The sequence below is a fragment of the Rissa tridactyla genome, chromosome 2 (assembly GCF_028500815.1).
Source record: "Rissa tridactyla isolate bRisTri1 chromosome 2, bRisTri1.patW.cur.20221130, whole genome shotgun sequence".
NCBI classification, from domain to species: Eukaryota; Metazoa; Chordata; class Aves; order Charadriiformes; family Laridae; genus Rissa; species Rissa tridactyla.
The window spans coordinates 97,452,809-97,468,110 of record NC_071467.1 but is presented as its reverse complement, the minus strand read 5'-3'; the positions used below and the strand labels follow the sequence as shown (position 1 = coordinate 97,468,110).

Here is a 15,302-nt window from a genome sequence, read left to right as displayed (position 1 = left end):
TTGAATGCTCGGTTATGCAATGACTAAGTACGTTGATGGTGTTAAACGGTGATTTTCCTGAAAACAGAGATCTGAAATGGTGTAGCTCTGCTGTAGTACTAGTGGAAAGTTTTGAACTGCTGTTATTAGTAAGCATTTTTGGTTTAGTACTCTTAAGCCTTGCTGTCTGGCTTATCTTGGAAGGGGTCGGCCCCCTCCCTGTTTTCTTTCTATGGTGAAATTATAGAAAGGGAGACTGAAATGACCAACGGAGGAGAGTCCTACCAGTGCTTCTCTGAGGAAATAAAGCTGTGAAACAAAGCCTTGTTATGCCATTTGCGAAAGTATTTTGGTGGAGAGATGGGAAAGCATTCTCCTGGATAAAATTGCAGCTCCTCTGGTAATAAGCTCTTAAAACACTCAAGTAAATTCTAAGCTGATAAAATTCTTAGTAATTTTCCTCCCTCTCCTCCCGAAGCCTACTGAAGAATATGTTACTGTTTTAATTCTTCCGTAAGTCTGAGCGGCTTCACTGTCTGTCTGCTATTGTTTGTAAGAGTCAAATTATATTACTTATTTGAATAGACCATGCAAAATTTGTTAAACATTATGCTCGTATAGGCCCCATGCTTTCTTCCATCTATGTGAGACTGCTTACTGTAGTATTCCTGCAGGACAGGAAAGGCACAAAAGGGAAGGCAGCTGTGGCAGACATTTCCCCTGCCTTGTGTACCTTTGCTGGCAGTCTGGAGTTTCTGTAGTTGAGTGACATTTGGCTAGAGGAATTAGAGTTGAGAAACAGACGTTTGATGTTCAACCCTTTGGGATTTAGAATTTTTTTAAAAGGATCATAAATAGCAATAGTTGGAAGTAGCAGAATGAAGAGCAAGACAACAACAAATTGACCAAACAGCAGCTTAATTTTATATCGATCTACAGAGAAATACAAAAGGCTCTCATCTATGCCAGTCAACAGGAGTTCTGTAAAACAGGGACAAGTTTATGACTCTAAGCCATGTCCCTTTTTGAGTAAGGCATGTGACAAGATTATAAATACAATTGCAAACACCTGCAGTATAGTTATTTGGGACTGAGGGCTTACGGTTAACCAAATTGGAAACACACAATCAGGAAGGTTCTTACTGGATATCTCCATGCAAAATCAATGTTACCACCATATCTCTTTGCAAGATGGTTGCTTTGGGTGTCAACACTCTACTGTTAGTGTCATGTGTGAATTTTTATAAAATCCATTCGGCACTGGTCATGCAGGTTTTGAATATTGTGTACTACTTTGTCACGTTTGCAGGACTTCTCACTAATGGCCAATCTAAAGGATTAGGACCGGGATCAGAACAGCTGGAGAATGAGAAGGACGATGCGTCGCAAGTGTCCTCAACGAGCAACGATGTTAGTTCTTCAGATTTTGAAGAAGGGCCCTCGAGGAAAAGGTCAGTAGTGCGTTATGATTAAAGTACAGCCTTTCTGCTTCATCCCTTTTGTGCTAGAAGGTTGTGATTTATGTTATCAATAGGGTATGGTTGCGCATACTGCCCGACCTTAAACGGACTTTCCAGTGTGGAGTCCATGTAGTGACAGCGAGGATATAGTAAATTTTGCTTCATCCATTGGTACAGATGGTTCTTGTTGTTTTGGAAAGCGTGGAAAAGCAGTTGTTGTTTTGCAGCAGATGATTGCTAAATTAAATGCCTTGAGACTCTCTCCCGTCCTGCCCTCCCTCCCCTCCTCCCCTGGATTTGACCTCTCAGGGACATGTCAATATGTATATGTGTGTAATTTCAAGGAAAGCATCGCTAAAGTAGTTAGTGTTAGTGTTGTTACTTTTAATATTCTGTGAATGAAAACATGTGAAGTTAAAAAAAAAATCGAAAAAGACGAAACTAGATGCTTCTGAGAAGAGAAACTGTGTAGTAAGGCAGTGTGGTGAGTATCGGTTGCAAAGGCAACTTTGCAACTTTGAGGTACTGCTGCTGCCTCTTTCCTAGAAGTCGGTTATGAGGTCCTTGTTGAACTCTTACGAGTTCTTATCCTGAATGTGCAAAATGTGGGTTAAAGTCATAGGACTCAGGCCAATCTATTGTAGAGGATATGCTGAGAATGCAAGAGGTTGGGAGTTGTCCTCTATATGAAGTAAGAACCAAAACAGGCTGTCTAAAAAATGCTATTTAAAAGACAGAAATGGAAAATGCTTTCTCAACCTTTTTCTTCCACACTCCTCGTATGCTAGTACCAAGCCAAAATGAACCATAAAATAAAGTTCTCTTTCAAACAATAGTAGTAGTCCTGTTTTATGCATGACCTTATGATTCCCCAGAGAAGCCTGATGGGGCGAGGAGAGTGGTGCTTTTCTGGACAACCCCTTGTTCCTGTTCCCGTGTCCCTCACCTCTGGTCCCCACAACCTTTTCTACGCCCTGAGCAACAAACTCAATGTCTAGTTAATATGCTCACTTAGCTCCTCTGGTGTATCAGAATAAAATTTGTGTTACCTTCTGTACTGGTAGAAGATTTGTAAGGCTTATTGCGTCCTACTGCTGGTCAGGAGGAAAATATTTGTGTGTTTATTTATTATTTGGCTTTATGAGATATAACGGAGGCTTGAAAATTATTTCTGTGTAGAAATTTAGGTGTCATCCACTGTAGGTATGGTCCTGGGAGACGGAGGTCATTGTTTCACAGTGTTGCCAGTGTTGCTTGTATGCTATCCTAAGGAATTTTTGCTGCCCTCTGCACTTGCTTTGTCCTCAGCTGTGCTGACACAACTGCTTGCAGGATCACACCATGAGTAGGTTCAAAGAGCTGGTTATGATTAAAAATAATAGTGAGAGGTAGATGGATTGAGACTTTTTGCCAGGGTTCTTTATTTTTAACCTGCGTGAGTTTTCTACTCTTGCTCCAGCACGGCTGCAGGAGCAGCCTACAGTGCAACTGAAGGGGCATTCCTTTCCTCTCTTGGGGCAGGAGGGCTTGTCCCTTACACTGTCCCTGCTTCTGGTGCCCTGGTCAGTCCAGCTTCAGCAATGAGTGGGATTTGCTACATCACCGTCCCATGATGACCTGTATTTGAGTTTTGCGGGTGAAATTTTTTCTTGAGGAATATTTGATAGGTTTGGGCTGTGGGAATTCAGACACTTGAGAAGCAGCTGGGTGGTTCAGGCCTAATAATATGGAACTCGGTGCCTTTGGTACTTTTTAGGTTAAAAACAAAACCAAACCCAAAACCAGAAGCTAAGATGAAAAATACCTTTCTGGTTTTTGTGGAAGACAAGGCATCGCTTCAGTTCTTCTTTATGCATGGTGAACTGTTGACATAACAGTTGACATGTTTGTTGCTGTGAAGGAGAATGTTCCTGTTTTGTTTCCATTTACACCCAACAAAGACTTCTGTCTACTTGTTTTCCTCCCCCGGCTTCCTCTTTGCAGACAGACCTCTTCTGGTCTCCTTCTCTTAAGCTGTATTGCAGCATGTTGAGTGTTTTGATGTCTTCCTCTTGCTTCCTTTGTGTTTTGTTTTGTTTAGATGAATATGCAATGTTTCCTCGACCCGGGTCATCTTGGGATCCCACAAAGAGTTGTGCCAGGAATACTGGGTAGACAAAGGATATGCAGGAGGATGAGAAGGGGGAACGGGACTGAAATGGGATCTACGGGTTCACTGCCTCAGCTCATCAAGTTTTGAGAAATTGTGTCCTCCTTGTCTTCTCCCTGGGCTTCCTCAAAATCAGACTTCAATTGTCTGTTCAGCTGTGTGTACTCTTGTACTGAAATACATAATTAAAAACTGTAGCTTTAGCATGTACTTTATGCAGTTTTTTCCCCTCCCCATTTGTCATCTTGAAGTACTGTGGCATACAGCTAATGGTATATGCAGTGAAATGATTTTAGGGATTGGTGCGGTTAGTAAAGCATAACTGTTTGGAACTTGCTGTATATAATACAGTGAGTTTTGAGTACCAGGTTTCCTGTGGTGTTTGAACCATGCATGTATGCAAGTTACTATTTAGTTTTTTATGGGTTGTGGGCTTTTAGTGGGGTGGGTTTTTTTGGTGTAAGGCAGGAATGTTTCTTTTGGAAATTTGAACCTGTCATCTTCTAGAAGAATAGGTCACCTGTATTTCACACCAGTGATGGAAACAAAGAGAGCGCTAAGCAAGTAAGCGTAACAAATAAAGGGAGGCTGTTGTAAGGGGCTCTAGTTTGTTTAGTAGTTTAAGGCACTGGTTTGACCTTGCAGTTCTTCAGTGTAATGGCAGGCTGATAATGTGGAGGCAAACAGTCTCTTCCCAGTTTCTTCTTCCCTCCTCTTCCTAGTCATTGTGTCTGTCAATCTTTTGGCCTTCAGGTCAGTTCAGTGGATTGATCTGGCAGCGTTTTTCCCCCTGCTAGAGCAGGTCACATTATAGGGAGATAGGTTCGTGCATGCGTGCAGCATGTGTGTGTTTAATTTGCATTTATAGTTGATCCAAACTCTTCCCATTTCAGAGATGATTTGCATGAGAGCCTGGATGAATATCAAGTGCCAATTCTCATAGCAAGCTGAGCGGAGGGTGAGTCTGCTAGCAGTTTGCACTGCCTTGTGGTCTCACTATGCCAGCCATCTCTGGTGTAGATTTTCCTTGGGTCAAACCAGGCAGTGGCTGCTCCCAGTAAGTTACTGGTCAGAGGACTTAGTTGTAGATAGGTGCTGACAAGCCTCTGTGAGGGCGGTAAATCCCTACCAGCCTGCCTGTTGACCAGTGAAGGGATTACTGCTGAGTATTCCTTATTTCACACGTGCATGCCAAGCTGCGTAACACAACAGTAGAACCCCCAACCAAGCAGTGCTTCAGGTTTGTCACATCTATTTTTTTTTTCCAATTTCAGCCCCTTTCCTAGTAACATAACTTGATTGAAGAGCCACACGTGCTGTAAAGAGAGCATCGTCATGGGAAGAAAGATTGCGGTTGCTGGTGAAAGTATGCTGATCAATATAATGCTGCAGATTTTGTTCAGAAACTCACTCAAATACTTTGGTGGGCCAGGCTTTTGAATGCCCTGGCCCAGTGCTGTTAGGCTTCTAATGGCTCCAACTAGTCTTTGTAGGTACTTTGTCAGTAATTAACACCTTTGCTCTCCGGGGACTGGAGGAAGCTTCCTTCACAGCCAGGTTTTCAGCCAATGGGGAAAGTTCCATCTCCGTTTCTTTTTAAGTGTAGCATTCAAAATTGCAACAGAAAGCATGGAACAGTACTAAAAGCACGCAGCCTGTCATTTTGTGATGCTGCAGGTTTCAGCTCTGATAGTTTGGTGGTGGTAAGGAGGAAAAGAAGTACATGTACAGCTTTGCCTGTGTAAAGTCTCGAGATAGTCCAAAAATTGTAAACCCTACTTAGAGAATAAATGGGGTTTAAGGACAATTGGCAGTGGCAATACTGGCAAGCTCAGGCTTCAAAAATACTTAGATTTGTTTGAGTTTCTATTCAAAGAATGGACAATACTTGCTTTGGTCTGAGCTGTGTCTATTACAAGTGACCACGTCTGGGGGGAAGCAGAGGGTTAATCCTGAGTAGTAAATACTATTTTCAGCTAGTAAAGAGGTGTCAGTGTTATTCTAACATTTGGCAAAAGCTAAGCATTCTAATGTTACGCTGAATCTGTTGTGTAATGTGTTGTTGTCTAACTCCCATGTAAGTGAGAGCAGTTGCTAGTTTCTTCAAGGGTTTTGGGAGAGATGAACGGAAGCATTGGTATACAGGCTTGATAAACTGTCAGGTTGAATGGTCTTCACCAGGTAAAGACCGTGCATTTTAAAAACCATAAAAAAGGTAATTGCCGAAGGAGAAGTGTAACTTCAGTGTAGCTGCATCTTCTTGGTATGAATCTCCAATTTCCAGCTATGATTCTTAGTTGAGAAGGTCAATAGGTAACAGGCCAAAGGTGTTTGAGTCACTGTCTGGATGCTTGTACATTTTTATGGGCAGCTCTTAAAACTACAACCACTGGCAATTAATAACAGTGTGCAGAGACAGCTATATGTTTTCTAGCAACACTTGCTCACCTTACCCAAGAAGAGACGTGCGCAGAGCGGACTTGATGTGACAGTATGTTAACCTTTGGTGATAGCAGGCTATTGCTTGTTCCCTGTTACTAATCAGGTAGCTACTCATTTACATGGCCCCCTTCTCAGAAATGCACACAAGGAATTGCCAAATGCACAAATGCCGTTGTCTTCTATTGTAAAGTTCTGTTAATAGAAGGCTGTGAGAAGGGGGAGGAGCTTGTCTGATTTTAATAGTCATTAAGCTTTAAATCTTTTTTTTTTTTTTTAACTTAATGTTAAAATATTATCTCCATTAAGGGTGACAAAGAGGTTTGTTTAATTTAGAAGAAAAACAGGGTTGAAGAAATTTCCCCCCCTTGCAGGAGCGGCCGAGCAGATGCATTGTCCCCCCTGGACCGAGGGTGTGCGCAGCTCCCAGAAGACACATTGTCCAGTTCTGCCACAGGGAAGGTTGCTGGCAGCAGGAGAAGGGGACAACATACTGGGGAGCAGTAGCGTTTTAAGCTGCCACAGCTAGATTGGCCAGAAATTGCTTATTAGGAATCTTCTAAGGCCTTTAATTAATATAGCAGGCTTTCAAGCATGTGACAATCAGAAGTGTGGTTGTGTGTTACAGCAAGGCCAGTCCATGGGATGTGCTCCTGCCCCTCGCCTCGAGCTGGCTCCCTGCTCCATTTTCCTGTTCGTCTTTTTAAAATTTTTTTATTTTTAGATGCCAGTTTCCCTGGACTGGCTCACTGTGGGGCAAGATGAGCGTTAAGGTTTCTCAAATGAAATGGTGCGAGTACGTGGGCAACGACGGGGATGCAAGTACACTGGTCTCCTTTGGCTGGTGGCCGCACAGCTGCTAGGCTAGCAGAGCTGTATTGCACCCTCAGTACGAAAAAAGCCAGTGAAGGGTAGGCAAGCGTCTGAGTATTAGGCAAGCTGCTAATTTAAGTGGTTTCTTTTAGTGAGATACACTTTTTAACTTGAGCTGCAACATACTTCCTTGCAGCAGAGCTGTCAAAAGAGTGAGGAGACTCGGGGTTAGTTTCTTTTTTCTTTTTTGCTCAAATTGTTTTTATAGTTAATAATGAACAGTCTCTTTAGCACTAGACTTAGCACCTTCCATGCAAGATGTAAAATAAGGTCAGTCCCGTTCCCACATATGTAAGTTTGTGAGGGATTTCTACTCAGCGTTGTAGGTGATGGAGGGAGCGGTGTATTATGACTCAGGTGTGAAAGTGGGAGACTGCTCATAATATCAAAGTGTTTTTCCGGGACCTTTTTAGTGAATAGTCTTTTTACTAATTGAAACGCTATATAATGTATTTGTGTTCAGCTGTTGCCTGCTGCCACATAATGTAATCCCACTTATCAACCAGGTGCTTCTATTATTTTTTTTCTAATTTCAGTAGGCTATGCAAATCTACATTACTTGTTTGCTTGTGAAGAACTGCATTGATCCACAATAAAACCAAAACGGCAATAAGATTTATGCATAATAATTTTTATTTTTTTTTTTTTACCCCTCTGGAAATTCTGATATGAGTGGAATATATTTTTAGTGCAGCACATTTATATTTAAATAACAAGCCTTATAAAGGAAACAATAATAGTCCATTGGAGTGGATTTGCACAGGAATAGTAAAAAGACAGATTACCTGCTTTACCATGGAAGTCAAGGAGATCATTCTATGTAGTTTGAAAGGGAAAAAATCAGGTGATTAATGTTCTTTCATAAGGAACAAACAGAAGTTGTTGACACAGATTCTTCTATTCAACAGGCAAGATATAACAAGGTACAAGCATCTGGGAACACTTTAACTTTGTGGGTAGACATCTATGTAAACAACTTGTCCAAGTAGCGATTTAATAGTTGTGAAGGTACGGTTTATAGCAGCTGAGAAGTGTTAAGCAATGTCCGATTCAAACTCGCTTGCCCTCACCTGCCACCATCTCTTCAGAAGGCAGAGTTGCAGGAGGAGGTCTTCATGACCTTGAGCTTGGGCTCATCCCCTGCGGGACCGGGAGAGTTCCCAAAGCTAGACTAGGCGGGTGCAGTTGTTTCTGTGGTTCTGTGTGTGGCGAACACTCTTTCAGATGCTTGATAACGCATCTCTACTGTCATTCGCTTTATTCATATATCTCACCCCTGTGTATGACAGGCCAGACGTTGACTTGTTAAATACCAGGGAGAGGTTGCTCTGAACCGATGTAGGAAATAATAGATTATGTATTGAAAGACACTTTTTCCAAGCAAATTTGTGTGTCAATGTGCAAGAAGTTTTTTGATGCACATAAACCACTGTCTGTATAAGACTCTAGCATGATATTTGGGCTAACATAACTCTTTGCTGCATCTGATTTCTTCTGTCATTTTCCATGTGCATCTGTGCTGTTGCTTGGCCTTCTCTTACTTTGATATTACAGTTCAGCTACTGACTGACAGCTCAGCCCTGTGCCCAGACTGCTGCCGCTGAGATCTGGGGGAGATGAGCCACCTGTCCAATTTGATCCTGTTTAGAACCTTCTTGACTTTGTTCCTCTCAAAATTATCTTTCTATTACTCTCCCGTCCAGAGAGTAAGGCATTTATATTTATGGACAATCTACTTAGGTGGCATTTCAGAAAGACAGGTTGGTATTATAACTGTTTTCCATAGAAGACTGTATCTGGACAGCCAGTGAGTGTTTTTTCTTCCCAAAGAAGAAATGTTCAGAAGAAATGTTACATGCTGTGGACGTTCCCAGGGATTTTGTCATGTCAGCAGAGATGGACTTGTTGCTGCGCCCGTAGGTGTTTCTGGCTGTTGCTGCTGTTCCATAGCCAGGGTGCCTCATCCTAAATAGAGGAAACATGGATAACTTGAAATACATATGTTTTTTGCTTTGGGTTGTGTTACCTGTAAGTAATATGTTGTATCCTCACCAAACAAACATTGAGACCTATAGCTTTGCTCACTCGATGAGTCAATTTCCATGATCCTGCAGCATGAATGTGGGGGGAACCCAACCCAACCATTCACCTGTAATAGAAATGAGTGTCTTTCCACTTATCCTCTGTTCATAATTTCCCCCCCAAAGAATTTAAAATCAAAGACAGGAAGAAAAAAAAAAAAGGCATATATTCTGTTAGGTTATTTTAAAGAATGTGATTCTATTGTAGAATTTTGATTCCTAGAAATCAGCCATCCTAGCATTCGCAGTGGTCTTTTGGAAAAAGAAGTGATTGCTTAATAAGAAAACATTCAGCACTATCAAGTATGAGTAAGATGTCAGAATTAAATGAAACAGATTCAGTTTTTTGCATATAATTAAAATTTGAGCTTAAAAAGGTATCAACAGATAAAAATAAGTCTAGCAAGAATAAAAGGCCAAAAATGGAAAAGCTGAAACCTGTTCCTGAAATAAAGATGTAAAATGCTGTAATATTTGTCAGTAAGTAGTTTGCTGAGATTAAACTTAGTAACAGTTTTATGAAGTAAGGCCACTTTTCAGTAGTCTTTTGAAAGATTAGGAAACAAAGGATGTGGGAAGTACGGTCTTGAGGATTCTTGCTGTTTTGTGCTTTGTAGTAATAGTGGGCTACTAATCTTTTAATTCAATCTAACATTTGGAAGGTAAAGTTGACTTGCCAGAAGAAATTTTATATTTTGTTGTGTTGGGCTGGATGTGATTTAGTAGGCTGCATTACTTTAGCTTCTCCAGTCACCAAAGAAGACCTCCAAAGATCTTGCTGATAAGCGCTATAAGACCTAGTTTGTGTTTTAACTAATACTGAAGCAAACTAGTGATGGGAAGCATGTAGTTTCTTTTATATGGACATTTAGAGATTTAACACAGGCTGTTTGCATAGAACATCATTTCTGCTACAACTCTGATCCTAGTGTTTTGTATGTGTGCTAAGTTAAAAGCCATCCTGGGTTGGAATAATGGTGTCCTATGGCTCTGCAAAGATAATGATATTAAAAAACCAAACAGAGCACCATTCCAATATTTTAAAGTGTAAGTGTATCCTAACGTTGACTTTTAAGTACATTTTTTTTTTTTAATAAGTACTTGAAGATTATATTTATACTGTATGCTGGTTTGGCATACAGTAAATTATATAAAGTCTTATTCTGGATTTATTCCTGTGGCTGATCTGGACAACGTGTGAGTGGTAGGAATATATTCTTGACGTGTTCCTTGCAAATGGCAGCGTGAGTGTGGGTGGCTGCTGATTCACCAAAACTGACCGCAGTGTGGGTGTTACTGTTCTTATGGGTGAGACCAAAGAAGATGTTATCCCAAGTAGGGAGTGGGTCACAAGACTCCCAGATGGATGAGAGAGGTGTAGGGTGGTGTGAGCACTGGTCAGAAAAAGGGCAGTCTTTGTCACCGGTATTAAGGCTTGGGAGTGTAAGAGTTTTCTAGCTCTGAACTGAATTTGAAAAGCATAGATCTTTTTTACTGTAAATATCTTCTCTGTAATCTTTTTGGGTGTCTTGTGTTGATAGAAGAATCACAGGCATTTTACATATATGGCCTAGCTTATGCTGGTATAGTGCTTTTCCTTTATTTTCGCCCATTACTGCATCCAGTTGCGCAGGATTTCCTGAGGGAAGCTAATTGTTTTTTTTTCTTCTTAACCTGAACATTAGTATTTTTACTCTTTTAATAGTATGTTTATTGTTAAATAATTTGTACAGTAATGGCCATGTCATCATTATGTTTTGATTTTTTGCTTTCCTTCTTTGCTTTTCTCTCTTGGTATTTGTTCTTGCCTCTGATTAAGTAAACTAAAGCTTAAGGGATCATCGACCGTGTGGCAAATTATTTGCAAGTTTGGATTTTTTTTCTTTTTTTTCTTTCCAGTTGTATTACGGTCTATTTCCACTGGTAGCATCCTTCTTTCAGCTTTCAGACAAGTTCTCCCCTGAGTTTCATAGTGGTAGTTACTATGGAGATGACTGTCCACTCTTCCTCTTCTCCCTTGCCCTCCTCCTTTACTCGAGCTCCTGCAGCTGTTATTTATCTTTTCAATAAAGTAGATTTTGTACAGACCTCGTTTCTAATATCTCTTCTATTGCAGCATGTAATTTGCCTGTAATGCTTTCACTTTCGTGCAATCCCATCGATATTAATTTATATTAATGAAAAATTTGGGGTATGAGTAGAGAGTGAGGAGATCCCTACTTAAAAGGGTCACTCCTGGAGCTATTATCTGATTTGATCTTTCTTCACAGTTGAAGAGCTGTTCATTGGAGTCATAATTCTGCAAAATTAATTAACTGGTAACGTGTGTGTGTATGTGTGCTGAGTGTCTAGGATAGCTTTTAGAATTTATTTATTTTAAATGGCAGCTTTTGAAATTCAGTATAAACATGTTCTGGTGCAAGTTAAAGTTTCTCTGATGAAGAAATGAAAACTTGAGACAACACATCGTTAGCCTTTTAAGTCTGAGAGACTTTTCTTTACACTTCATCATAATTTTGATAGATCTTTATACAGCTTTATATATTCCAGCTTTAACAGAAACATGGATGTTTGGGTAGTTGGCTATTCTGCAATAGATAGGGTATTTTCCTTTGCACGTGTGCTATTGTATTTCTGAACCCCTTGCCTTGGGGAAGCATAGTCTCACTTGCTGTCAGTGGTTTGTTGAGTGACTTAGAGATGTGAAATGTGCTCTCTCTACCACAACTACCTGGCTGAGGGGACATCCCACCCAGAAAGCCGGTGTACCTGCACTGCTGTTTTGATGAATGCTTGTTTCTTACAGTAGCTGCATCTTCAGAGGTTTTCCCTCTTTTCTTTAGGGAGATCTTGCCCTAGGTGATTATGAATTGCAATGTTGCACTGTTTTCCTTTGGCCTGATGAGCCACTGTCATCTGTGGCTTTCCACAGTCAGGAGCCTACTGAGAAGTCCCTCTGTTTTACAACTGCATAAATACCCTACCTTGGGCTGTTGGTCAGATAATGCAAATCACTTTGCCTCCTGTTGAGAGTGTTGGGTTGAAATTACAGCCTAATGGCCCACTATGCAGCCAGGGGATACATGATAAGGAGGAGCCATGCTTCCCCTGACCCCATTTGTGCTGGTTCTGGCACAGTTTTCCATCTAGCAAAACCAAAGGCAGACAGTTTTCTGCTAGGTTAGTGGGACTGGTCTCGGGGATGGGTCCCTTGGGCACCTCAATGAGCCCAGCAGAGGTGGTCATGGATAGAAGGATGAAGAGGAGAAGCATCAACCCCTCTGGGTGGTGGCAGGATACCCTGATCAGCTCAGCCCTCCGGGGTACCATTGCTCTCAGATTTATTCTAAGCGAGCAAACAACTCGTCTCTTTTGGTCATTCCTCTTTCCTGCTGAGGTGAGGGAGAGACTCTGAAACCCTTTTTGTATTCTCTGCTCTTTATTATGCCTTAAATTATTCCTGGCCCTGTGACAATTTGTTCTGCAAGTTGTCAAGCAAAATGTGTATTTAAAAATAAATTACTCTAAAATTTTAATCAACTCTTTTTTTAGAAGGGAGTCTCATGTTTTTCTTTGCATACGTCTAGTTTGCAGTGAAAGTGAGCAGCTGGGACTTTCTTGATTACTTCTATTTTTAGTGTCGTCGTCTTTACACCTGCACGTTGAAAATAGTGAAGTTTTCTTAACAGGGATTGAGAAATCTTTCAACCCCCCTGACTCTTAGGTCAGAAGCCTGAAAACAAGCTGGCCTGCTAATTGCAGTATCTCGGTGTGCTTGGACTTTTTATGTTTGTATTACGCTAGAAAAATTGACCAATATTGATTTTTCTTGAAATCTAGTTCTTCCCACCCATTTGATTTGTAAGAGAACAAGAAGATAAACCAGGTGTGGCACGATTTCCGAGAACCTCACTTTTATATCTCTAGGCCTATGATATCCTCTCATTACCTGAAAATTAGATTGTAAGTATTGAGTCATACCTAGGCAAATGCTACCATGCAATCAAGGTTTGGTTTTTATCTGTTTTATTTAATTTCTGTTATGTAGAAATCTTGTTGTCAAATTTATTCTTGATGCATGTGACATGCTGTACCGGTTTAAGAGTATTTAATTGCTTCCCGTTTCCAGATGGACTGCAAAATAAACTTTAAAGGTGAAGAAGATGAGAAATGGAAAAACAGGGGGAGACGGCATTTGAGTAAAGGCCACGCTATTCTTATCAGGAGAATTAACTGGAGTAATTCAGAAAAAGAACACGTGAAAAAAAGGTTGTTTCTTCCTTGAAGCTTACAATCGCAGGACCCTACTAGAACATGAATTCAAACACTTCTTGCTCTTTGTGCAATAAAACCACAATATCTCCTAGCCTAGTACCGTAGGCACAGGGTAGGGAACGTACACGATGGTCAAATTCTTGCCATACTGTGTGGCTTTGCACATCGCTCAATAACTGTATCTCTCTTCCATCTTCAAAATTAATTAGCAGAGTTTTGAGGGATTTCAGAGCAGGGTAATATTTGTTTATTGTTTTGAAGACTAAAGTAAAAATAAATTATATTATTTATTTATACACTTTTTATATGAGTGTGTGTGTGGCTATTTTTGGATTTATGTATTTATGTCTCCACTTCCTTGTTCTGATATTAAATTAACATAGATATTCATAAATAAACAAAAAAGAAATTATCTCTGGAAGGAGGATTTTGAGAGTGCTTTATCAGCGCAACTGCATTCAAATGCATTTTTAAATAACAAGAGTTAACTCCTGGATCCACTGAAAGACAGTGCTTATTCATTATTGATCTCAGCGTGTCAGACAATTTTCCTAAGATGTCTGCAGGCTGAAGAATACTGTAAATTAAGTGCCCCTGGTTTTGACTGCACTTGGAGTAGCCCTGCTTAATATCCTTCTGGTTTTCCAGATTCTTCAGCAAAGAGTCTTGTTTATTTTCCTTTTCAGTTATGTTATTCTGTGTATGCTTGAGTTTTACACCACAGAATGGACCATCAGAAAGTGATGCCACATACTCTCTGCCATGTATGTCCCCAGGCTTTTAGCTGCCTCATGTTGGCTTGCTGCCTCTGTTGAAGCTGTTCAGCATGAACTCTGAGAAATTAAGTGCTTATTGAATGGGTGGCCGCCGATCTGGGTCTCATGCTTGTTGGGTACTTGATTATTTTAGTGGCAGAGAAAGATGTCCTCTCCACCTACAGGATTGTTCATTCAAAGCCTTTTGCGCTGAGTATGTATTGGTGTTGAAGGTCTATGTCGCATTGTTTCGTCTGAAGCTATAGCTTATGTGCAACGTTACTTATTCAATGGGAGTACAAAGAGTATGTGTCATTCACAGTAAAAATAAAATCATCTCTCCTTTACATTTTTATTTGGTCTTACAGGGTAATTCAATGAAAATAGCTCAGATAACAAAAGTACCCTATGTTTCCTAAATCACGTTGTGTTCCTCTTATTTCAGTCATAGAAACTTCCCAATATGGAACTTTACTCCAAATTATGGTCGTTATTTTCAGCTTCTTAGTTGCATCTTCTTGAGCACTGGTTCCCCACCCCCGACTCTGAAACTGTCCAGTTTCAGGAAACTTAACTGCTTTAGCTGTTTGGGGTGTGCGTGTGTCTGTCTCATTCTTTGGTGTTATATGCTGTCTTCAGTTCAAGGCTTCAGATTGATTTGCTTCTCTATCGGGTTTTTACGTGCTGTTCAAAGTCCTCTGCCAGCCTGGGGATGCAGCTGTATGCTAATTTCCCAGTTTTTACAAAACACTGACAGGTCATTGCCGAAATACTTGGTCCATTTGCCATGGAGGAAGGAAATTTCTGGGCTGGGCTGGGCTGGGTGAGAGAGGCAGGGTCTGGGCCCATTGCTGTTTCTTGTTTCTTCTCAGCTCTTGGAGAGGAAGATCCTTTTCCTGAGACAGAGCTCTGAGGTTGTTAGAAATGCAGTTCTGTCACATCATTATTTCTAATTTTTAACATGAAAAAGGCAAGTTAAAAGGGAATTTGTTAGAAGTTCTTGTTACTCTGTCTCCTAAAAGGAAGTCTGAATTTAATCTTCATATAACAATTTTTAAAGGCTCTTTGGACTGAAGTCAGGTTTGACATGAGGACAGACAACAATATTTCAGTATCTGGGCAGATTTCCAGGCCCTGATACCATCGGCTTGATCTGATCTCTCCTGTCCTCTGGGTCTGCTTTTCCAAGACTCTTCTCACTGCTCAGGGACACATCTTTTAGAACTTGATGCTCCCAACTTAAAAGGCAAACCACCAAAAATTTCTTTAAGTGGAGGCTGGAGGACATGCA

The 15,302-nt window shown here is 40.7% G+C and overlaps 1 protein-coding gene across 3 annotated transcripts in view; it reads left to right on the top strand.

The window, feature by feature from the left end:
• Positions 1 to 15,302, top strand: part of JARID2 (jumonji and AT-rich interaction domain containing 2) — a 224,941-nt gene that overhangs the window by 124,329 nt on the left and 85,310 nt on the right. For 2 of the 3 annotated variants that reach the window (XM_054191120.1, XM_054191122.1), the window contains exon 3: positions 1,289 to 1,430. The exons of the other annotated variant lie outside the window; for it this stretch is intronic. In XM_054191120.1, the coding sequence (XP_054047095.1) occupies positions 1,289 to 1,430 (142 nt within the window). The remainder of the gene's footprint in view (positions 1 to 1,288; positions 1,431 to 15,302) is intronic. 3 annotated transcript variants of the gene reach the window in all.